At 47.2% G+C, this 25,789-nt stretch overlaps 1 protein-coding gene across 1 annotated transcript; it reads left to right on the top strand.

Annotated features, from left to right (window-relative positions):
• Positions 1–10,187: 10,187 nt before the first annotated feature.
• On the top strand, positions 10,188–11,762 carry LOC146209607 (uncharacterized). The gene is made up of 2 exons (XM_084580645.1): positions 10,188–10,363; positions 10,964–11,762. Exons 1-2 carry the CDS (start codon positions 10,203–10,205, stop codon positions 11,760–11,762), a joined length of 960 nt encoding a protein of 319 aa, XP_084436771.1. The 5' UTR covers positions 10,188–10,202.
• The last annotated feature ends 14,027 nt before the right edge of the window (positions 11,763–25,789 follow it).

Genomic DNA, 25,789 nt, shown 5'->3' with positions numbered 1-25,789 from the left:
TGGGCCTATATATACACATACGAGTGCACAAGCATACGCACACGCTCGAGCACACATCTGAGAAGCAAAACTTTAATAGATGCGTGTACGCGAAAAAACTCCTGTGCAGTCAAGAAACGCAAGGTACTCAAATGCAAAGAACGTAACAGAACGTGTGAGTCGCTTGAACAAACACCAGTGGCTACGTTTGGATACTAAACGCAGAAACGATGGAATATATCCGGTGAATCCATATCCTGTAAACGTTTGTCAATCATTGGAAACACACACGCGTAGCATCATTATTACCGCCTTTTACGCGATAGAAAGAAACCCTACATATGTTCAAGCGATAGCACAGGTGGGAGAGATCGATCGTGCTAGCCAATCAAACACTCACTGCATGATTCGCCATTACGCTAGCTGTTTCCGGCATTCAGCATCAGCACCGACTATACCACGCCTCAATACTAGCTGTCCTTATAGACAGATATGTTGGGCTGCTTTCAGCTCCTTCGAGTTCTAATATCTACTAAACACGAATCTGCATCTTATTCCTGTACTATTTAGCGCTCTGCTGTGGGCTTCAGCAACAGACAGATAAAGACTGAACGACTTTGGCCTTCGGTGTAGCAGCGCATAAAATATTTCAGTTCAAAGAAAATATACAAGCAACATATATTCTACGCTATATCTAGCTAATTCACTCGACAAGAAATCTGAACTGTACTGGAATGGTTCGTATTTTAATGCAACGTAAATCGCACACTGCCGAAACGTTGTGTGCATGTGGAAGATAATAAAAAAAATCGACAGCATTACATGTGGCATGGCAAACGAAAAAAATAAAAGTTTAAAACAATTACCTGCAGTGCAATGAATGCGCGCTCATGTGTCACCAGCATATATGGTAACAAAATTTAAATTGCATAATAACGATGCTCTCTATGGAAGTTATTTTTGTTCAAAAGCTGCAATACATGGCTCATAATGATGCATTTGACCACAGCGTTTGACAGCGCTCTCCTAAGCGCTGATCAGAAACTATTCTTCAGGCATTCTGTGCCCTATTATCCAACCATACAATCACCGCACCGAAGGCGTTTCCCTCCAGAGAACTAAACAATTCTATCCCATCGTGTAAACCAGGTAGCTAATGGCCATTCATATATATTAAAAGAAATGCGAGTGTGTTATTTAGGCACTTTTGGGGTATTTTAAAAGAACACCACTCACGAAGAATTTAACACATGATTGAGAATTAGGTTTCCTCTCTGTAATATTCTGCCGCTTTGACAAGCGCAGCTTCCGCGGGCTGAAAGATGATTTTACCGCGCTTATTTCTGAGGACTACACCTTGTCCCAAGTTCGTAGATATAGTTTCAATGTTGACCCTTGCTTTCTTTCAATTCTTTCTTTACTGCCAATTTAGTTCTTCAGATCTTAGTTCGTCGAGTATTTTGTATTTCTTGCTGCTTTATATGCCCACGCTTAGTTCTATGCGGATTTTTTCATGCTCTAAATGTCGACCTGATTTGAAAAAAAAATAATAACATGGGAATTTAACCTTGAAGTACCCGTAATTTAGTCGTTTTCGCTTTTCTTTTCTTTAATATGAACACAGCAAGTATACGGACTTCTGCATCGCTCAGTTGCGCGTCATGACGTTTCAAGAGCACTCCGTCATGAACCTGTCATCTTTAGTAAAAAAGTATGTCCATTTGTTCGAACCGAGAACGATTCCGTGAAAACTGAAGATAGTTTTACGTATGTGATTATTACTGACAAATAGGTAAAACGCATTTTGCATTAACAAAAAAATGTAGCGAATTTATCGTGCCACTGAAAACGTTACCGAGCCAACAGTCGAGGCGAACAATGAGCTACGAACGCACTTTTCGTTGTTTTAGCGAAGCCGAGGGCAAAACTCTGCGCATTCCTCCTTATAAGCTTGGCTGAAAGAACATATGGTTTCAATTCTCTCGTCGTTTCGTCGCCTCTCCGCCCAAGGGCCTTCACTAAAGCAATTTTCCAAACCGCTTTCAACTTCACACCTTGTAGCCTTTTCTCCCCGTGAAGCAGTCATCGCGGAAGGGCAGCGACTTTAACTGCCCTTTCTTTCTTCCCGGCTAGGCATGCGTTGCTCACAATGCCCCCCACTCTACTCCCCTGCACTCTTCCCTTCCTTCCCGCCAACTTCTTCTTCTTCTAGGATCTGTGGGATTCTGGAGGGGGGGGGGGGGGGGGGATACCGGATGCGGGTTATGCCGGCCTAATGTCGCGGCGGCACTCTTGGCGTCCTGGGGAAGGGGAGATGGGACGTGGGGAGGGGTGGGGGGAGCCCATTTTCTTGGCCGGCAGCCTTCTGGGCTTGCGCGGTCTACGAGACCTCTTTCATTTCTCTCACCGCCTTTCGAGCTTTATTCCTCCTCTTTCGACGGATCTCAAGCAAAAAAAAAAAAGAGAGAGAGAGAGTGAAAACACAATGACCCTCTGCCCCCTTCCAATCGTGCCTCGAAACTCGACACAAGCGGCTGATTTAGAGGCGTCCGGCCGGCTACACAATCCTCACCCGCTCGAGCTGCTCGAGCTCCCGCAGCTTTGGACAGCAGAACCGAAAAACCAAGCATTGTGAAAGTTCCAATTCGTTTTAATTACCATGCCTGAAAGATGATATCTGTGAGTACCACCAGCATTTTAAGTTGTTTGCTCATAACTGAGCTTTCTGAGATTATTTCTTCATTTCTTCTTTGTCTCGTCGTAAGATCGCTACTTTTTCTTACCAGGTGTAATAAAGCATCAGATCACTGGGATGGACTTTGCGTGGCAACATTCATTTTGGATTGTGGCAACTGAGGTCTGAGAATTTGCGCTAGCCGTACGGTAGGATACCTTTTTTTTGCATGATTTGGTGCTGTATGTAGCAAGCCTTGATCATCATGTCAATCACCGATATGCTTGCGAGAACGATTTCGACCGCACCATGCCACTCAATTCTGAACTGTATTTCCAGCGCACTATTTTGTACGCATAAACTCTGGTCACAAAGACAAAATTTACGGCGCAGAGGTGGCCAATTTGTATTGCAAAAGAAAAATGTGGCCCTGTAAAACATGATGCGTGTTTTGTGTGATTTTCAGGTTACAACTTCATCGCGCATGTTGTGTGTCTGAAGTGATCAATTTCTTTTACATACTATATTCAAAACTCATGATTAAGTTGAGCTTTCTTGAACATGATTTTTAGTTGCGAGCGAATATTTAATATTGTAATTTGCCGTTATGAATGCGCGTTTGGAATGGTCTAAACGACGTGTAGCTTATTCACGTGTTTGATCTTTTTCCTGCGCTAATCCCGAGTAGTAGAAGTGTCATAAAATAGACAGCAGGTGAAGTTTTACTATCAATTTTAGAAAACTAAAAGTGTCTGGAAAGATCTGCCGATGCACTTATTCTTACTGCTAAATTTGATTATTTGCGGAAATAATAAAAAAAACTTTTCGTTCAAAAATGCACTTATCCACAATTATAGATTGTTATATCGCGCAGAAAAAAGGGGCTCGCCTGAAACATGATACTTTGTCTTCTACGTGCAAGAGCTTCTACTGTCCGCGCGAAGAACTCTATGAAAAAAAATTCTGAAAAGGGAATTCTTATTTACTTTACACACGTACAAACTTGTTCCCACAACAAATGTGATGCTAAGCTACCGATATCTTTATTTTTTCAATTTCAGTATATCATATAAACCCCAAAGCATCTGTGTCGTACGTTATTTTGGCTGCAGCTTTGACAAATTTTAAAATGTTCTGTTTGCAGTAATGATGCAATGTGCACTAATTTTAGCAGCCGCGGTCGGAGTGCGACTGCCTTTTTTTGCGTCTATTTTTTCTGTTGTAGTTTCTTTTAGTTCTTGCGGCAATCTATACTAACGAAAACTATTCAAAGGAAAGCTATTGACTTGAAGCATGCAGTTATGATGACGTCTTTCTTCTACAGGTGTTCGATCACAAAGACACTACAAGTAGAAGGGGGCAAGCACTGACTACCGTTTAACGAATAGATAACGGCAAATACATTTTGTTTTATGTTTCCAGCGTCAACAACATATCCACATGGGAAGCCGTGCACTGCCAGATGTCGCAACCAATGTAACCAAGTTAATATGGCCGGCCTCACCGAGTATGCAGCTTATTTCAACCTGAGTAAACCAGACAAGAAAGTTGTCTGAGGGCCAACAGGTGGTGCTTTATTTTGCATTTTTACTCCACGGTCTAGCTGTACTTCCACTTTACAAAAGTTTTCTCTCTTAATGTTATTTATGAATGTTGTTTTTCTTTTCAGGTGCCATCTGCGAAAGGAAATACATTGTTATGCACGCTGCTCAAGTCCATATCTTTAAAAGCTGCTGGGAGCTGCTGCCCCTACAACCGACCACAAAAGAAGCTGCGATGAACTCAGCACCTTCCTCCAACCTGGGACCTGAAAACACCTTGCCAAGGGATGCAAAAACATTAGGAGCACTGAAGTCTAAGAGTTCTGCCTAAATGTTTCCACGCCCTGTAACCTATGCACACCTAATAAATCATCATGCAATGTTCCTTTCAGCTGTATTATTTTCTGTGCATTGATATTCTCAGCATGCTTTATTTAAATAAAAAGCTACATTTAAATATCAGCACTACATAAGTATGGGAGGTTTTGTAGTTGCCTATTAGACATAGCACGAAATAGCAACTAGCCGTAGTACTAATTATTGAAACATTCAGCACTATAATGTGCCGGATTGCCAATTGCTCTGGCTGGATGCCAATAATGCAAAACGACTGGGCAAGACTGGATTGGAAATATTGGGTAGCCGACAAATCTGGCTGGATGCCAGTTGCAAATATCCAGCGATTAAGCATGGATACGAGATACTGGATGCCCAGTGAGCTTGGCGGGATAGCCGTGATATAACAACCAGTGAGTGAGCTTGGGTGGAAGATATTGAGTAGTCATTGAGTGCCATTGAATGCCAGTAAACAAGGTAGTATGCCAATACTGGTTTTGATAGGAGAGCCAGTCAAATTGGTTTGCATATATCTTGGCTCTTTGTGCGCCCCAATCAGACGCCAATAATGACCAATATTGGCACCAATATATCCCAATATTGGACCAGTGGCGGTCCATTGATGGTGTGCTGCTTGGGTACACCCACGTGACACAAAAGCGGTCGGCGTGGCGTGCTAGAGGCGCAGCAGGTGGTCGCGTGATACATGACGTCAGGTACATTCATACGGCTTGGTTAAAGCGGGGTTTTATATGGTGGGCTGGCTGGTGCTGCTAACTTGGGTCTCTCGTTTGATATGGGACGGAATTATGTCAGAATTAGTCTGCTAGGACACTGGCATTCAAGTTACCTCTATAGGCCACTAAGGCATGTTCATACGGGTTAGTTAAAGCAGGGCTTTATATGTGGGCGGAGGAAGAAGAAAAAGAAGAAGAACGCTCGAAGACCCTGTGCTAATGATTTCGCTCAATATTTGGTTCGGCAGCGTTGAACCCTTCTATTTTTTGTGTGTTTGGAAGTAAATTTCGCGTAACCTGAAAGTCCTTTTATGGACTCGCTGGGACTCGCAGACTCTCATTTGATAAACACTGTGTTAGCTAAATAACGGCATCATATCATCGAAGAGCGCTCTGAAAATTTTGAGATATCTGCAGTCTGGTTGATTGTAGAAATGCTAAAGCATGCGCCGCTATAAATACCAAGTGCCTCAGTTGCCTCTCTTTGCCCCTCTTTATCTGTCTTTGTCTCCCTTCATCTAATGATATCATTTTTACCTCTACTCACGCGACATTTCAACAGCTTTGCTATCATCGTGTCACATAATTACGACGTCTACAATTGAAATCCCGTCTCAATACATATGCAAATATAGATGTACGCATGTATTGAGGCGTACATGAGTAATTAGAAGCATAGTAATGAAAAATTCACTTCTGCGACAAGAAGATATTTTTCAAGCACAACTGCTTTCCATCACCTGCGTCCCTTTCCCCCTTTCTCAACTTATGCCATGTGGCAAACTTTTCGAAAAAAAGAACAACTGCATTCATAAGTTCAGTTCAGCTCAGTCGTTCAGTCGTGTCCGACTCTTCGTGACCCTATGGACCATGTCACGCCACGCTTTCCGGTCTCTCACTATCTTCCTAATATCACATAACTTCATCTGCAGCACCTCGAGGATGCCATCTAACCATCACGTTCGCTGCCTACCCCTTCTCCGGTGGCCCTCAATCTTTCCCAACATTAAATCTTTCTCCAGCGATTCCTCTCTTCTCATCAGATGACCAAAGTAGCTGAGCTTTAACTTTAGAATTTGACCTTTCAGTGAGCAGTCAGGGTTTATGGTCGACAATATCTACTGATGTGATCTTCTGGCCGTCCAAGGAACTCTTCATAAGACGATCTATAAATTAGCTTAAAACGTCCAAGCGTTGTGGCGGAGATGCAGCGAGCACAATGCGCGCTGTGGTGGCCGAGATTTGATTTCAACATTTTTTTTTTGCGAAAGCAATACTACTCTAGGTTTCGAGTCTTGAGGGTAGCGTGGCCGGTAGGCACGTCTTACCCACGTGATGCTGTGACGTCACACCCCACGTGACACTAGGATGAGAGCTGGGCTACCAACTCAAGCGGTCGGCAGGAGCTGCCAACTTGGGTCTCTCGTTTCACATGGGATGGTGAAGTCAGAATCAGCCTGCTAGGACCCTGACATTCACATTAACCCTTTAGGCCACTACGGCACGTTTATACGGCTTGGTTAAAGCGCCGCTTATATGTGAGCTGAGGAAGAAGAAAAAGAGAAAAGAAAAACGCTCGGTCACACGCAGCAAATGCTTTCGCCCAATATTGGGTTCAGCAGCGGTGAACCATTGAAAATGTTTTATTCGAGAAGTTTGCTATTAGGCACAGTGAAAAGGAAGCGGGGGTAGGAGGAAGCTAGAAGGAGTGCAAACTGTTCTCTCTTAAATAATCGCATACGTTGCCGGTAAACTGATTGTTTAGCGTCCACTTCCTGTACTCACAGTCACGGCCCCACTGCAGTCCTACTTTCCGTAGGTAGCACTGTCTCACGGATGCCGTAGCTGGGCAGGTCCACAATAGATGCCTCACCACAATGCGGGCACTTTTCGCTTGCTTAAATGCGTAGTTACGCCACCGATGACGCAAAGAAGGGGTCAGATCTATCACAGTATGCTTATTTTAACAGAATAGCGTTAATGGCTCCGCCTCGCAGAAAAGCCGTTGTTGGCATTGTTTTACGTTTTGAAGAAAAAATCTGCGAGGGGGTAAAGAAATAAAAATTGTTTTCAACGTGCGGGGAATCAAACTAATACTTTTCAGAGCACGTTGCTACATTCGAGCAAAATTGCGAAAACAGATGTGTCAATAGAAACGAATTACTACGCGCCTTACAGTTAACCGATTAAAAAAGCATCTTTCTGCTGTTTTATCTTCTGCTTGAATGCAAGTTTAACGCTATAGTAAGAGAAGCCCACGGAAACCAGTGACTGTACAGCTACGGGGTTATACTGCGACGCCGCAACAGATGGCGTGCAATCAATGTTGAAGTATACGGTGTTCGCGATCTGTGACGTCAGGAAGATGTGATGGCACTGCTCTCTGGGAGTGGAAGAAAGGCTTAGCGCCCATAGGAATACAGAGAACCAAGAGCTTCCAAAGCCGTTTTTTGATTTTACAGCGCGCCTCAGATATGGACATTCGGGGCACAGTAACCGTGAACATCGTAGTTTACGGTTCAAAACTAAAAATCTCACTAAGGTGACAAAATATCTTAAAAAGACCGGTAACCATAGGGGTGCAAATCGGGAGAGCACGCCCAATGCAAACACATGCAAACAAGGCACTTAACAAAATATTTTCCAAAGTCGTAAAACACGAACATGGCAGATGGTAAAAGTGAGCGTATATATTTTAAAGAAAAAGTGTCACAAAGTATGCTACATCATTTTAAAGCCAACCATTGTTCAAAGTGCATGTGCATAGTAAAGACCGACATGGCCATTAAAATGTATCTATGCTATGGATGCTTCTCAAATTCGCGACAGGTCCTCGTGTTGTGGAATGTGTTCCACGCAGGTTACATTTCTCCTTTTATACTGCCGCACGAATGATAATAACTTTTCAGCTGAAGGCAGACCTCACACGACGCAATTAAAGAATCGCGCGCAGCAGCAGAGGACCAAAATTCCCCGTCTGCTCCGTAAATCGCGTTCGCGTACGCCGTCGTCTTTCGCGCCCGAGTAGTCCGTCGTCTGCGCCGCCGTTTGTTAAAGAAGGCCGATCTCTTCCGTTTCCTGGTCATTAATCTTTAGTGCTCTTTGAATATAGATTTGCCTAAACTGAATATATCGAACGTCCGCTAGTAGTAAACCGTTTAAAAGCATAAGACACCGTATCAGGCTACAATAGATGCTGATGGGATTCTGTGAAAGAACAATTGCACAGCGAGGCTATATATGCACGGCTTCACAGCAGATATATTTCGTGCTGTCTCTGAAATGGATTGCCTTGGAAATGACGTAACGTATTTTGTCACACATTTCTTCAAACCTCTTACCAACGTTTCGCGAAGGGCCGCGTCTGCTGGTGCTCTGTGAAAGGAGCAAACGTTTGCGGTAAGTTGTGTTTATATGTGTTTTTAAGGTCGCTCTCGCAAACCTCAACCCCATAATTTCGCGATGTTTAAAAATGTCGTCTTTAAAATGGCGCTTCATGTAATTATCATCTGTTTAAGGATGTACAAAAAGCTTCACCATAGGTCGCACTAAGACCTCAAAGGACAGGAGGCGCTAACCTGGAGGAACATACAGGCTAGGACATTCCCAAACCTAGCAAAGTACCGCAAAATCTGGCCCAAAAATGATATAGCAAAAAGCCAGCATAGGATTTAAAACCAACATATGAATGTAAAATAAAGGCAACATGTCCCATCTACCGAGGCAATGTTTCTTTACAAACATCATGTTTCATGGCAAGGCTCCAACAGTTGTTGAAGGTTATGCGGCACCAAAATGTTGATGATGTCGGCCTCACATTCAGGCAGCACCACTTTGATGGCTGGTGCAAAAGCAGTGCGATGATACAAGTGGAGCAGCTGGACTGCGGGCGTTATAGAGCAAAGATCCCTAAATGGAAGGAAACAAAAGTCTTCACTAAATCAATGCCTCAAAATCATGATAACAGCATACCACGGATCTTCTCGGTTTAGTTCACCTATAATTGCCATTGAAGCTCTCTCAAAAAATGAACTACTCGTAACTTTATGTTACATATGGAATAACATAGATGTGCCAGGGTGGTGGGGCGATCAGTGAGCATAACGACCGGAAAATGCATATTGATGTTCCATGCAGTCTTGACACTGCTGAAAAATGTCACGGTGCGAAGAACCAAAATAAAAGCAGGCACAGGCGCCAAACGTGCGCCACACACTGACGCGACTACTCCGCGTCAACTTTTCTTGGCACCGCTGGGAAGACTGCGGGGCCGAAACGCATTGTCTCCCTGCGCGGGTGAATATAGTTCGCAAGGTAAAATTAGTGTTTAGCCTTGAAGAAAATAGAAATCATAAAACTTGTGATTTTAAGCACATTTCTAACATAACTACGATTCGCTAGCATTGGAAGGTGTCTGCGAAGCGTTTTGTTTTCTTTTCCGGGTTTTCTGGGTTCGCTTGAGTTCCGTCGCGGGTCTTCAAAACACCTAGCGCGCTGAAAGAGGATGGCGTCTGCTCTTTGCGCCGCGTCGGGTTCTTCCGAAACTATACCTCTTCTTTCGCCAATGAAGATGCAAGTGAGACTGAAAAACCGATGGTTGTCCAAGCAGGCAAAAGAAGTAGTGTGCAACGTGTACGCTGGCGTAAGGAGCAGTCAGCCTCAGCTTTCTATATCATCCGTGCGCCGCAAGGTCAGAGAGCTCCTCACCGGTATTAAAGCGGAGGCCCTCTCTGACACTCTTAAATCTCCAAAGCGAAGAAGGCTGAAGTCGTCATCTGGGCTTGTTTTAAAAAAACCGGGAAGACGCGGCTTTAAAGGTACGACACTTTCACTCTCACTGCTCTGAGGCGCAAAGTGCATTAGTATTATATGCGCAACAAAGTGCCGACTGGCGCAAAGCTACGGGAGGACGTAGTAAATGATCACGATATAGATATGCCGAATATAAGTGTCCGTACGTTGCAGAGGATACTAAAAGATATCGAGTTTGCGTTCCGGAAGCGCAAGCGGAACTCTTCCTTTCTGGAAAGAGACGACGTAGTCGTGTGGCTACGAAAGTACCTCCGGACGATCCGGGAAATGAGAAAGAAGCAGAGGCAAGTACGCTTTTTGTTAGGTATTTTTGGACATGTAACTGCATGCATTATGTGAGAAGGCAAGGATGAAACATGTATTGTTTTGTAATTGCAGAGCCGTAAGACAATTACAATGGAAAAGCGAAGTGCAGTGTCGGAAGCGGTTCGGATGAACCTGGAGAGGCAGGCGCGCAATAGACGAAGTGATACGGTCATGCGTAAGTTGAGTGCCTTGCACTGCCGGCTTCGTCGTGCCATGTGATCGCGATGAAAACCGTCCAGGTGCATCGTCTCACGTACCTTGCGATCACTTATAGTGACGGGGCCGCTTCGGGACTGCGTGTATGAGTCTGTGTGCTTTTTTTTAAACCTCTGTCCGTCCTAAATCGAAGATCGCGTTAAAATTGCTTTGGGCTCGTTGTTTATTATTATTATTATGATTATTATTATTATTATTATTATTATTATTATTATTATTATTAGTAGTAGTAGTAGTAGTAGTAGTAGTAGTAGTAGTAGTAGTAGTGGTGGTATAGTAGTAACAGTAGTAGTAGTATTTAGCTTTCAACAAGCAATGGATGCAGAAAACCGCGTGCCACATAAATTCACTTAATTTTGCAGGACCGTTTCCTACCTTGATGAGACCTGGGTTAATGCAGGCCACGTTAAAGATAAAGTTTGGACAGACACCACAGTAGCGTCAATGGAAGATGCCTTTCGCCAAGGCCTAACAACTGTACTTCGTGCGCCAAGCGGCAAAGGCGGCAGATTTATCGCGGTTCACGCCGGCAGTGAGAATAGATTCGTCGAAAACGCGTGCCTGATCTTTCGCGCTACAAAAGGAACTGCCGATTACCACACCGAAATGGACGGTGCTCGATTCGAAAAGTGGTTCATGGAACAATTAGTGCCGAACATTGATCAAAACAGTGTAATAGTGATGGATAACGCTCCGTACCATAGTGTGCAACTGGAAGAAGTACCAACTTCGCGTACTCGAAAAAGCGACATTGAATCTTGGTCGACAGAAAAAAACATTCCATTTTCGGGCGTCCAGCTAAAGGCGGAACTGTTGCAGGTTGTAAACCAACACAAACATCGATATTCTGGGTACCGCATTGATGCTCTGGCAAAGAGTGCTGGCCACGACGTAGTCCGGCTGCCTCCTTATCATTGTGAATTTAATCCAATTGAGCTGGTGTGGAGTCAAGTGAAAGGCTACGTCGCTGCCAACAACACTACGTTCACTCTGTTCGCAGTAGAAAAAATCGTGAACGAAGGGATCTCCCGCGTTAGAAGAGAGAATTTGTCACGGGACAGTGCCCATGTTGTACGCATTGAAGAAGAAGCATGGGAACGTGATGGAGTAATTGACACGCAGCTGGATGCCATTATATATTTCTTTGGACTCGGAATCTAGCTCACCCAGCGAAAGCAGCGAAATGAGTGGCGTGGAAGAATTGGAAGGGGGACATCAAGATTGCTGATTCAGAGGAATTTCTTATTATTTCCGCTGAAAACTATTGTCACGTTGGGTGATGGCAGTGTTGTGGAACATCCATATATTTTTGTTAATTTATTAGACTACAGTGCTGTGTTTACGCAGAAAAACTACCTGCTGTAGCTTTCTGTGCTATATGAAAATACGTGGTGTAATCTACTGGTGCAAGCATTTATTGAATGCTTACTTAGACAAACATACAACAGATATATAGTTTGTAATAAGGGAGTAATTACTCACTGCATCCACCCAAGCGCAGCCATTACTTCCTTATTACAAATCTACTCCCCCTTGGGGGATTCCCCTAAATATTTGACAAGATATATAGTTTCTACGAGCATTAGCAAAGATCATTTTAGGCGTTGTCTCTTCTTCGCAATTTACTTTTTATTTCTCACGGAAACGTAACAATATATCTCGCATTACCGCACTCTAGTGTTGGCTTCTAGTGCTAAAAAATAGGTAAGCTATCTATTTTACTTCGTTAGTGAAAAATGTGCGATCCAAGAGTTATAATGCCTTACTGAAAGTTGCTGCGCACGGTTGATTGCACGTATAAAAGAAAACAGCAATGTCTGTACGTTCTCGTCTGGCTCCTCGTCATTAATGGTGGCTATAAAGCGCGCGTGAACCATTTAAAAAAGATATCGGACTCCAACAAGTAAGCTGCGGAAAGCGCTTCTCTCTGGCCGCGGAAACGAAACTGAAACTGCAGTGAGAGGCTCCGTGGAGGCCGACCCTCCAAATTACATGGCGGAGGGACACATTTACAGATGCTCCTCCCCCGTAGCTTCGCTAGCGGTGCCAAAAAAACGTTGTCGCGGAGTATAGAGGTGTGCACGGCCATAAATGTCGAGCCCGACACGGGCCTCATGCTACAAACCCGAGCCCGGCCTGGCACTAAAATTGCCTGAGCCCACCCGGCACTCACACTTAAGGCTCCGGCCCTGCTCGACATGCTATAATCGACCAGTTGCAAAACCTACAAGTCAGCTTGCCTGTAAGGGCAGTGGCAACAGAACCTGATTCAGGGATAATAGGTAGGTGCATTGCATGCATCTACAACAGTCCACGCTACTTTGGAGGCAGTTTCCTTCGCATAGGCCATTTAGGGAGTTTTAGAATAGGGGGACCCTATCGATTAGGGGGATAGGGTAATAGCGCGGTGCGAGTGCGCATGCGTAGAACCCAAGCGGGCCTTGGGTTTTTGGGTCAGCGAACAACGGTCACCCTATCTCGGCGAAATAGCGTGGACCCTATCGCCGGATAGGGTCGGGGAAAATGGCGGCGTCCGGCCAAGCGGCGGCCGCTCGCCTCGGCATACATTCGTCGTTACCGCTCCATGGTGTCACGCTTTCAAGGCAAACGAAAGGCCAGCGAAGCTTGTGCTATGTCTCATGATGCCCGCAACACCAAATTTAAGCGATAAAACACCCCATATTTTCTGATTGCTTCCGGATTTACCAAGCCGCTAGGCTTAGCGAGTTCGCCTCGTTTGGTTGCCATGGGGACCAGGCGGCGGACAGCGCGGAAGGTTTAAATGAGGTTTCCCGGCTCAGCTTGGATTGGTTAAGATTGGCCGATTTCTTCCTGCCTGAAGAAAAGAGTTTATATAACTGGTATTTCAAGATAGCTTTGTACAATGACAGAAGTTTCGTTTTAATGAAATTGCATTGTTGGCTTTTATATATTTGTATGTTTTTCACGGTTTACCGTCTGGGCGCTGCAATCGACAAACGCAAGCCCCATTCCGCTGTGTCGGGAAAACCCTATTCTAAAACTCGCCGCTCGGCTCGAACGTTGCGCCGCGGCACGGTATTTTCTTGGGGGCCCCAAGCCTTGGGTTCCCCTGTTTTCGGGCATTGTTAGCGCGGGAATTAAGGCGGGAGCACTGTCACCCTAGGGGTGAAGAAAGAAGATTTAGGAAGGGAACAGCAATCGGAGAGGGTAATAATCAGACGACAATGCGCACGCGAAGAATGCTGCCAAGAGTGGGCGATCCGTCGCGCGACGACGGCGCCAACGCCTGTCGCTGGTGCACTGAGCGAAGGACTTCAGTCAGCGACAGAGATGCGTTTTCAGCTTTGCTTTGTTAGCGCTGCCACTTTGTTTGGTAAAGGTGAGTACAGTTACGCTATGTCCAGTTTCTTGCACTAAACAACGTGAAGTACGATAAAACAGTGATGTAATGTCTTGAAAAGCTTCGCGTCCAAAACAAACGAAAGGTAACATTGCAGCGGTGCGCTACTACACTGCGATGCAGACATTATTGCAAGCAGTGGTTTTCTCCTGAAACTTTCAAAATTAAGCAATATCTAGCCACACTAACCTTTTGTTTTGCATTACTACCCTACTAAGCTTTTAGTAAACCGCCTCGGTGCGCTCATATATGCAGGGATCAGACGAAATGAGCGTCTGCAGGTTCTTCGCTCATACCGGACTAGGGAAAATAACTTCGCATGCAAAAACAAAAAACGAAGGTGAGTACCTTCAAAGTCTTTTGCGATTGGCTGCTCTGCGAGCTGGTTCCGGACGACATGAGAAATTTTCTAAAAACCCAGATCGTGGGCGACAGCGCGAGCGGCAGTGCTTTGACAGTCCTCAGCGCGCCGCGCGTCGTGCGGTCGTGAAACTCATGCGGTTAGCGCTTTATCACACCAGGGCCGCATCTGCGCCTTTGCAAAAGTTGCTTGATCTCGGAATCGGGGTGCCCGATCGATCTCAACCGACATGAGAAAATATGCTTTTGCCCGGATTCCGCCGACTCTGCCCGAGGGGTCCCGAGGGATTTCGAGCGGCCGAGCCACGCGACGGCTCTACACCGTGAATATCCGAAGTTGGCTTTTAGGGCTACAATGCCAGGCAGTAGTTTACTTTATGAAATTAGTAACAACTCATCAAACCAGTAAAAATTTAAGTTGAAATAAGCTGCAAAATGATCGGCATCAAGTAGCGGACATTTGAGAACAACTTTTGAAAAGTAACAACGTATGAAGTTGCTAAAAGAAGACAAACCTCTCTAGCATATGGCTTGCGTAGTCTTCAGCAACAATGATATCAATGAAATGTAAGGCACCGCTTGTGATTTAAAAAAATGCTCAATTTAGGAGGGTAATATCTTGCTCCAATATGCACAAAAACTTTATAAAATTGGAATGAAAAAATTTGAAAACTTACAGGGAATATCTCTTCAAAAAAGGAATATTTTCCGTGCGCGGTGCCACCGAACATCGAGCCGAGCGGCCGTTGGATGGACGAAACCGGTTGTTGTAGATGGATGGATGGATGGATGGATGGAATATATGAGCATCCCTTTTAAAACGGGGTGGTAGCAGGTACTATCATGCTCTATATCATCGTTCTATTTCTTGAATTTTTGTTTCTACATTATTAACAATATGTCACTGCTCTGCTTTTAAGCCACCAATATTCCAGTCGTTTTTTGCTAGCCTCCACCGCAGATTTATTCACCCGGCCACTGGTATCTCCAAACCCCAGAGCTGCAATAAGAGTGACTGCGCCTGCATCGACTTTCGGGTGGATACCATTGCATTCGAGTATATTATAGCAACTTGTTTCACTGGAGTTACCACACAAAGCGCATGCGTCATCTTCTTTGTTAATTTCTTTTTGTAGCTGCATGTTCTAAGGTACACTGATCTAGCTTCAAAAGGTAGGGCACTGCCTATTGAGTGTTTAAAGAAAGCTTCCTGCCTGATCTGTCTTTTCCACTTTCGGTATAGTTCCACACTCTGTTTCTTTTCCACCGAATTTATCCAATTTTTACCTTCTGTGTTTTCCCCCTGTTGCTTAACGCTCTTTATTTCTTCGTCCTTGTGACTAGCATGCTTACTGGTTAATTTCCTGGTTCTTTTCCGCATTGTGAGTCAACGCTTTTTAGGTATAGTTATTTAAACACTTTAGCTATCCATGTGTGTTTGTCCAATTTCCTCAGGCGTTCCTAGTATAATATTTTATTCTGAGCTTCCCGTACTTCGAAAGATGCCCAGCCCATATCTTCCTGTACCGCCTCATTTCTGGTTTTGCTAATCGTCGGACTTGCTCTCTGCTTTATTTCTAATGTCGACTTTGAAGGCTCCGCCTTCTAGAATACGGGTTCGCGAGCGATGGTCTCGCCCGACAAGTGAAAACCAAGTCTTTCTTAAAAACACCGGTTTATTCCGGATCAACAGAAAAGTATAAAATAGAAAAGAAACAGCATTGGTCAAAACTGCGCTGGAAACTTGCCGTCGAAGTCCGCGACAATGGACTATGCAGAATAAAACGGAACATGGGTCAGGGCTTCACCGCGACAACACAAAACACACTGCGGCGTATATAGGGCGAGTAATAGGGCCAAAGCGTTGATCACGGTACAAAACCATTGCTACTCGCGTGGCAGCACTCACGCTAACACTCCTAGGGCTTCCTTGAAGGCGCCGCTTCCGTCTTCGCCTCGCTGGACTCCGCTCCGTCGTCCGTGTACATCCCGCCGGCTTGGGACGCTGCCACGCCACCCTTCTCTGGCCGGCCGCCCGACGAAAAAGCCCCGAGCCCTGCTTCCAACGCGCTTATCTACCCTCTGTCTCGCGCCGATAACATGCCGCCCCCGCTCCGGGCAGCTCGCTCATGCGTACTCGCGCTGGCCGGGCGGACACCAACACAAACAGAAAAAAGCGCGCGCGGGTCGAAACGCTAAAAGGGGCTGTGGGGCCCCACACTCCCCCCTCTCAAGACGGGACACCTCCCGACGTGTAAAACAACAACAACGCGGGATAAGGACGGAACTGGTAGTGCTGCTGGCGGGGCGCATGCTTGGAGGTATCCGCCGAGCGTGGGTAGCCGTAGTGCCTGGTAGGTCAAGTGGTTCTATGTGGCTAGTGGACGGCCGTGGTAAGCTCGGAGATCGGCCACGTTGACTGGTCCGGCTTCTCGACCACCCTGGACATGGCGAATAAAGTAAGAAAGCCGAGACGCGCGCTTTGTTATCGTGTAAGGGCCAGTCCATCGTGGAGCGAGAGAAGCAGCAAACCCTTTTGCTGCATCACTTAGTGGGTGCGTGCGGCGAAGGACTTTGTCGCCGACTGTGAATTCCAAAGGTCGCCTTCCCTTGTTGTACTGGTTACAGTGTTCCAGGCGGGCAAGGTCCAGGTTTTCCCTTGCCTCCTTCAGAGTCTCGGCCAAGCGGCTGGAAAGATCATGAGCAAATTTAGAATGGCTAAGACCCGGTAAATCACAGCCATTCAGAGCATGCTCAATAGGGAACCTGAGCTCACGACCAAGGAGAATGGCCGCTGGCGTAAAACCTGTTGACCGGTTTACCGTGGTTCTTGTGGCGAAGGCCATCTCCTGGATACGAGCGTCCCAGTCCTTGTGCCGCTCCGTGAATGCCACCATCATAGTCTTGAGATTTAGATTCACTCGCTCTGTAATGTTTGCTTGAAGATGGTAGGGCGTAGTCTTTTTGTGCTGCACGCCAAGAACTTTGCAAGTGGCAGTGAATATCCTACCGGTAAAATACGTGGCATTATCACTGATAAGCTGAGCTGGGAAACCAAAGCGAGTGAATGTTTCTAGTAGCTTATCCCAAATTATTTTCGAGTCTAGCCTACTCAGGGGATACAATTCTACCCATTTCGAGAAATGATCAGTAATTACTAACAAGTAGCGATTCCCTTTCACTGATCTGGGATAGGGACCCATTATGTCGCAAGCTACAATTTCCAATGGGTATCGGCTCTCTAAAGGTTGCATGAGGCCCGGTGGTTTTCCTCCCCTTGGCTTCGCAGTCTGGCAGGTATGACAAGTGCGGACGAATGTCAGGACATCCCTTCTCATGCGGGGCCATGTTGCAACGCGACACAATTTGTCATATGTTTTCTTGCCATCGCTGTGACCTGCGAGGCGTGTATCGTGGAAGTACTCTAGAAAATGCTTACGTAGGCCCTTAGGAACGACCACACGAAATGCGGACTCACCACTGTCGGTGTCCGCAGCAGGTATATACCGCAGGATCAAACCATCTTCTGCTTCCACGTAGCAGTCAAAGCTTCCGTTAAGCGCCCGGCTCCCTGCAGGGCTGGCGCTGTTCAGGCTTTGGCGTATCTGGTTGCACTGGTCGTCTGAAAGCTGAGCGTCAAGGAGCTGTTGACTGGACACCAGTGTGCCCCAGGTGTCGGCAGGAGCTGTCACAGCATGACCGCGGGTGCTCGCTCTCCCTCGCCCGGAAGTGGAGCTCGTGACAGGGCATCGGCCACTTTGTTGAAAGTGCCTCTTCTGTATTCTACCCTGTAATTATACTTTTGGAGAGCGAGCGACCAGCGGGCCAGACGGCCAGCTGGATTTTGCAACCTCGAAAGCCACGATAGGGCCTGGTGGTCGGTCTGAATAATGAATTCTGCGCCATCCAAATACATGTCAAATTTCTTGAGGGCAAACACAATCGCGAGACACTCTTTCTCTGTCACAGTATAGTTCCTTTACGGTGCCGTCAGTGTATGACTAGCAAACGCCAATGGGCAAAGCTTACCTTGATGTTCCTGAAGCAATACCGCCCCAATTCCGTACTCACTTGCATCCGTTTGTACCGTGAATGGCCGGTTAAGCTTTGGAAGCCGCAGGCGTGCAGTATCCGCGATGGCTGCAGACAGGGAACGGAATGACCCCTGCTCGGCTTCTGTCCATGACCAGCGGGCACCCTTCCGGAGGAGCTGATGGAGGGGTCGCGCCAGGTCAGCGCAGTTCGGGATGAAGTGGCGGTAGAATCCCACCATGCCCAAGAAACGCTGGAGGCTCTTTATGTTGTTTGGTGGGGGGAGCTGCAGAATGGCTTGAAGCTTCTCTTCATCCGGGCGAACTGTGCCCTGTTCCACAATGAACCCAAGAAGATTGATTGTGCTTGTCACCGACTGAACCTTGCCGGGGTTAATGGTGATGCCCGCCTTCTGCATTCGTTGAAGGACATTCGTTAGATGACGGAGGTGCTCTTCTAAGCTTTCTGAGAACACTACTACGTCATCCATATAGGCCATAGCGTAGTTAAATTTAGCGTCTCCGAGCACAATATCCATTACCCGTTGAAAAGTAGCAGGTGAATTGCACAACACGAAAGGCAAGCGCACAAATTCGAACAGTCCCCGGTGGCAAGTGAAAGCCGTTTTCTCAATGTCGCAGTGGTCAATTGGGATTTGCAGAAATCCCCTACTGCAGTCAAGAGTTGTAAAAAATTTTGCTGACCCAAGTGAGTACATGGCAGAGTCAACAGACGGGAAAGTGTAAGAGTCTCGCACTGTCACAGCATTCAGACGTCGATAATCGACACACAACCATGCTGTTCCATCCTTCTTAGGCGCGAGAACAACAGGAAACGCCCAGGGGCTTTTTGATGGTCTCACCGCACCGGTAGCCACCATTTCGTCGAGGACCCCATCCAGCAGCGCTCGCTTGTGGACACTCAAGGGCCTTGGATTGAATCTGATAGGACGAGCATCGCCGGTGTCAATCCTGTGGGTTAGTACGTTGGCCGTCCCCGGAGCCTCCGTGAACATTGCTGCAAAGGGCCTGAGCATTGTCTCGATTCTGCTTTTTTCCGCCCCGTGAAGGAATTCAAAACGGTTAGAATACCACAGCCTGTGATATTGGCCGAATGGCCGAAGCAACTGTGACTGTGGCTCAGCGGCCTTAGTCTTAAACTGAAATGCTTCTGTACCGGTGCCATACCGGTAGGTTCCCTTACTGAGATCTATAACAATTCCTGCCTTCACTATGAAGTTACGGCCTAGTATGACTGGCCAGGATAGTCCGGGGAGGTGTAAGAAACGCTGTCTAATCTTTCGACCATTTATAGCAACTGTTAGGCGGGCTGCTGAGGTTGCGGGTACTATGTGAGTCGACGCCATACGAAGGTTAGTGTTTACACTCCGCAACCGGACACATTTTGTCTCACAGGAATTTTTCACCTGATCGCCGAAGACTGACACTGTAGACCCTGTGTCTAAAAGGGCTGGAAGCTCAATTTCGGCCATTTTGACCAAGACCAGCGGGGTCTTGTCTGGTTGGCTTTCCTCAAAAGAAGTTGACAGGACTGCACTCACCGAGCGTTTGTAGGGCTTCTCGGGGCCTGCCTCATGCATAGCAGGTGGTGACAATGGTACCTGTGTCGAAGACACCTGGGTCGGTGGCACCTGGTTCGATTCAGGCAGGAAAGGTAGCGACTGGAACAGCTCTCCCGGTGGTTGGCCACGTCTGTGCGGCCTGGCCGCTGGATGGTGCGATGACCAAAACACCCTCCCCTGTGTTGTCCTGGATCTGCGAATCGGAGGACAAGTTGTGCCCGGGGGCTACGCCCGCTTCTCACCTGATGGCGACACCGTTGTACCCGGTGGTGACACCCACGTTGCACCCGGTGGTGACACCCACGTTGCACCCGGTGGTGACACCCACGCTGCACCCGGTGGTGACATCCACGTTGCACCCGGTGGTGACATCCACGTTGCACCCGGTGGTGACACCCACGCTGCACTGGTAGGAGACGTCCGCGTTGCACCCGGTGGTGACACCCACTTTGCACCCGGTGGTGACACCCACTTTGCACCCGGTGGTGACACCCACGTTGCACCCGGTGGTGACACCCACGCTGCACCCGGTGGTGACATCCACGTTGCACCCGGTGGTGACATCCACGTTGCACCTGGTGGTGACACCCACGCTGCACTGGTAGGAGACGTCCGCGTTGCACCCGGTGGTGACACCACGTTGCACCCGGTGGTGACACCCACGCTGCACCCGGTGGTAACATCCACGTTACACCCGGTGGTGACATCCACGTTGCACCCGGTGGTGACACCCACGCTGTACTGGTAGGAGACGTCCGCGTTGCACCCGGTGGTGACACCCACGCTGCACCCGTAGGTGACGTCCACGTTGCACCCGGTGGTGACACCCACGCTGCATCTGTAGGTGACGTCCACGTTGCACCCGATGGTGACACCCACGTTGCACCCGTAGGTGAATGGTAGCCGGCAGCCGCTGTAGGAGATCTCCGGGATTTGCGCGCTCTGACGTGGGGTGTCCCAACTGCTGCCACACAAGGGGTACCAGCGCCTGCGTATGGCAAGAAGACACGGGGCCCTGTCTGACCTGTCGCCCCATGAAATCGGCTCGTCACCTGAGTAGACCCATCAGGGCTTGTGACTCCGTGCAAGTCGCCAGCCCCCGTACGGCAGCCTGGCGTCTCCAGGCTGCGTGCTGCCGATGATCCAGGCCACGCACAGGACGGCTCAAGGCAAGTCTCTGCAGGGGGAGGTGGTTTGTACTGGAGCTCCGCCAGGAAAGATGCCTCGATGCGGGATGCTTCTCTAGCCATGTCATCGAAGTCCGCGAACTGGCGACGCCGGAGATATGGCTGGTACCTTGGATGGCACCAATGTATAGCATGAGCCACCTTCTCTGGTTCCGGAACTGCAGGATCTGCCCGCTCATGCAGCTCTTGAAAACTGCGCAAAAACTCTAGCAAACCCTCGCTTTCGCCTTGCGTCCTGGTGCAAAGCTCGTCTTTCATACGGATGTCATAGTCAGGCGGCAAAAACTCTTCTCGAAAACGGTCTATAAAATCCTGCTTTGTTGTGAACGGCCGCTGTCTACGCCTCCAGGTTGCTGCGGAACCTACCAAAGCTACGGGAAGCACACGCGTGACCAGAGCGCTGTCCGAAATTGCCATTGCCATCTGATAATCGTCGATTCCATACAGAAAATCGCACACAGATTTCTTATCGGCGTATCCTTCAAACCTTGGCACGGCCAAATTCAGCCGCAGCTGATTATCGCGATACAAGGAAGTGGGCGTTAACGAAACTGCCTCGCTTCCTACCATTTCTCTGAAATGTGCCTTTGATTCCAGTAGCTCGTTCAGGAGGCCAAGAATTCCGCTACAAATGTCCAACGGTTTGCTTTTCCTGTCTTCTGAGTGCTCAAGCTCGGAACCCGCCCGTGTGGGAGGCCGGACTGTCTCCGTTAACTGAGCGCTTGCACCCGGTAAGTCCGACATCGCTACGCACGAAACTGCATGAACCTCAAATTGGTACACTCGCGGGGCAAGCCAGAGCTCGAGTAGAAATCACGTTGGGCGCCAAATGAAGGCTCCGCCTTCTAGAATACGGGTTCGCGAGTGATGGTCTCGCCCGACAAGTGAAAACCAAGTCTTTCTTAAAAACACCGCTTTATTCCGGATCAACAGAAAAGTATAAAATAGAAAAGAAACAGCATTGGTCAAAACTGCGCTGGAAACATGCCGTCGAAGTCCGCGACAATGGACTATGCAGAATAAAACGAAACATGGGTCAGGGCTTAGCCGCGACAGCACAAAACACACTGCGGCGCGGATAGGGCGAGTAATAGGGCCACATCGTTCATCACGGTACAAAAACATTGCTACTCGCGTGGCAGCACTCACGCTAACACTCCTAGGGCTTCCTTGAAGGCGCCGCTTCCGTCTTCGCCTCGCAGGACTCCGCTCCGTCGTCCGTGTACATCCCGCCGGCTTGGGACGCTGCCACGCCGCCCTTCTCTGGCCGGCCGCCCGACGAAAAAGCCCCGAGCCCTGCTTCCAACACGCTTATCTACCCTCTGTCTCGCGCCGATAACATGCCGCCCCCGCTCCGGGCAGCTCGCTCATGCGTACTCGCGCTGCCCGGGCGGACATCAACACAAACAGAAAAAAGCGCGCCCGGTTCGAAACGCTAAAAGGGGCTGTGGGGCCCCACAACTTATACCTTTCATGTTAGGCACAAAACCACATTTCTGAAAGTAAGCACGAGCACAATAATTCATTTCTAAACACCCCTCAAAGCCTCATACCTGTTGTATCCCCACGATGCCCTATGTGCTTCATTATCCCACCATTTATTCGCCCTTTTGCCTTAAGTGATTGCTAATGCTTTTCAATGTATGCCATTCTTTCGTTTACCCATACCCCGAAATATTTATATTCTTCCACTCTCGTTATTTCATGGCCTTATATTTTAGGACCCTGATCAGTTGAGCCGTTAAAAATCATCAGACCCGACTTAACTGCACTAAACCTGAAGCCTAGAGCTTCCCTTTTGTCTCCGCAATACTTTACTAGAGTTTGCAATTCTTCCAGGCTCTCAGCTAGCAGCACAATATCGTCTGCATACATCATACCGGGGAAGCGCTGCTCTACCGCCTTTCCACATAATCTATATGACGGGTTAAAACCTAGGCTACTGTCTTGTATCCTCCATTCCAGTTTATCATGTAAAGCATGAACAGCAGGTGTGATAGAGGACAGCCTTGTCTTAATCCTTTGCATACCTTAACAGGATACGTACTTCTTATCCCTGTCCATATAATTGCTACTTTGTTATCCCGGTATATTTCCTGTAGGAACTCTATTATCTCATAACCGATACCTTCTTCTTTTAATATGTTCCACAGGAGTTCCCTACTTACGTTGTCGTGCGCCGCGTTTATGTCCAGGAAGGCCAAATACAAAGGTCTACTTTCCACTCTAGAAATTTCGATGCAGTGGGTAAGCACGAACAGGCTATCATCTAAGCGCCTACCATTTCTAAAGCCATTCTGATGTTCTCCGAGCATCTTGTTGCTTTCTACCCATGCTTGCAAATTTAATTTCACCGCCCGCATGGCAAACCTGTACTTAACAGATGTTATGGTAATCGGCCTGTAGGATTTTTTGTGCATCCTTTCTCATTTGCCTTTATAAATCAAATTTATTTTACTCTGCCGCCGGCTGTCCGGAATTCGCTTATTCGTTATGACTTTTTCCAAAATTTTAACAACGTTTCCTTACTTCTGGAACAAGTTCATTAATCAGCTTGATCGGAATTCCACGTATTCCAGTAGGTATGTTTTTAGGAATATTTTTTTCTGCCTTTTTCCTGTTTAGGTTGGTGAGTTCAAAGCCGCTTTGTATTCTGCTATCTTGTGTTGCTCCTTGATTTGCGGAGATTACCCTATCGTAGCTCTTAAATGACTCGGGTATAACTGATGTAAAGTCGTTCACTCCCTTTAAACAATTTCCCTCGTTATCTTGAAGCTGGTCCTGCTTTCTTTGATTCTCTTTACCTATCCAGCTTATATGATTCCAGAAATGTCTTGGTCCGCCTTTAATGGCATCGTGTATGACAGCCATCCAGTGATCGGTGGACTGCTTTATTTTACTTTGGACGAGGGCCTGTTCATCAAAGTTCGTTTGTGGATATGATTCTCATTACTGCTTGATTTTCTCCTGAAATAGCTGTGTTTTCGTTGCCTCTCAGTGTTCCCTTGAAGCAGCCCGTCGTTGTTCAATAGCTTCCCTGATTTCCTTATTCCACCAGCTCCGTGGCTTCCTCTTTCCATTCCAGCGGCGTGCTATTTTAACCTCCTTCATTTTCGTCCTTATGAGTAGTTCCACCTGTTCATAATCGCAGTATTCCACGGGGCTTTTCTCTATTGCTTCCTCGATGTTTCCTGCTATTTGCGCTATTTCATCGTCGTTTAATTTTGGGTTTACTTTTTGTCTAAGTTCCGTTTCTCTTTTCATCAATGGCCCCATCTGCAGACTAACACGTTTATGATCACTTCCTAGAATACACTCCCCTTCTTCATCCATTTCCATTTTTGAGACCTTGCTATAAAATCCTTGCGACATTAGACAGTATTCAATGGTCGTCTGCCTGTTGCGGAATTCCCACGTGATCTGTCCTCCGCATTCTTTTTCTCTATTTACTATAACAAGGTCTTGTCGCGCACAGAAATCTAGCATTAGCTTCCCGTTACAATCCGTGTATTCATCCATATCGTCGATGTGGGCGTTCATGTCCCCCACAAGAATAATATCGGCCCCGTCTCCAAACTGGCTTATATCATCACTGAGGCATTCAACGAGATCCTTGTTTCTAGCCTGCATTGATGTCCTCTTCCTAAATAAACTGCCGCTAGCCATGTCCTTATTCCGGCAATCGTTCCTGATAGCCAGATAAGTTCTTTACAAGATGATTTTATTCTTGGCCAATTTTTTTCGTGGTGTATCAACACATCTACCCCTCCACCCTTTTTTTCCGTTCTCGTCCTGCTGCACAATTCCCAGACGTAGCCTTCTATGAACGGCCGATCTTCTAGATCCCTGAGGTAAGGCTCGCATAGAGCATACATACCTATTTCGACACCCTTCAACTGCTTTTCTATCTCTAGATATTATGCTGATTTTTTACCCATTTGCGCGCTTATGTAGCTGATCCTAGTGTTATATCTAATTTTCGTACTTTTCGTTCTTGACTGCCTCTTTGCCATATTGTTGGGTTCAGCCTGCGTTATTACGCTTTCCTCTGCTCCTTCTTCCAACTACCCCTGCGCCCAGAGCTCTCGCGGACCCCTAAAAAAGCTACAGCCCTGCCTGCCAGGCGCCAGCCGATCTCTGCTCCCACTGTTCTGTAAAAATCAGGCCATCTCGCTGAAAAGCCCTCCCGAAACCTTCTTTATACACCTCCTTGTTTGCCTCATCCACTTCGAAACGCTTCTCCAGGCTCGACTTTATGTCCTGGTTGACTGTAACCACCTCCTTTTCGAGACTCCGTTCAATCATGGCACCTCCGGTAATGTGTCTACAACGATCTGCGCTTGCAGTGTTATCTCCCTGATAACATCAACTCCCTTACCTAAACTTCCCACCACTCCTGCAGCGTCACAATTTAGGACATCGTTTAGCCCCGCGGCTACTGTCACCAAATTGCGCTCTGCGGAATTTCTTAACAGCCTATTTTTACTCTCTTTCAGCACTGCCATCATTGCCATCCCGGGAAGGTTCTAAAACTCAACATATCACCCTCTACATGTTCCATGATATCTCGCCTACACCTGCTCATGTTGGAATCCCCAGAAATAAGCACCTAGGAATTCTCTCTTCCAACTGTTGGCTCCTGCTT

This window comes from Amblyomma maculatum, chromosome 1 (genome assembly GCF_055883805.1).
Source record: "Amblyomma maculatum isolate TAMU_Amacu chromosome 1, ASM5588380v1, whole genome shotgun sequence".
Lineage (NCBI taxonomy): Eukaryota > Metazoa > Arthropoda > Arachnida > Ixodida > Ixodidae > Amblyomma > Amblyomma maculatum.
The sequence above is the reverse complement of the archived record's forward strand: the minus strand, read 5'-3'. Positions and strand labels throughout refer to the sequence as shown.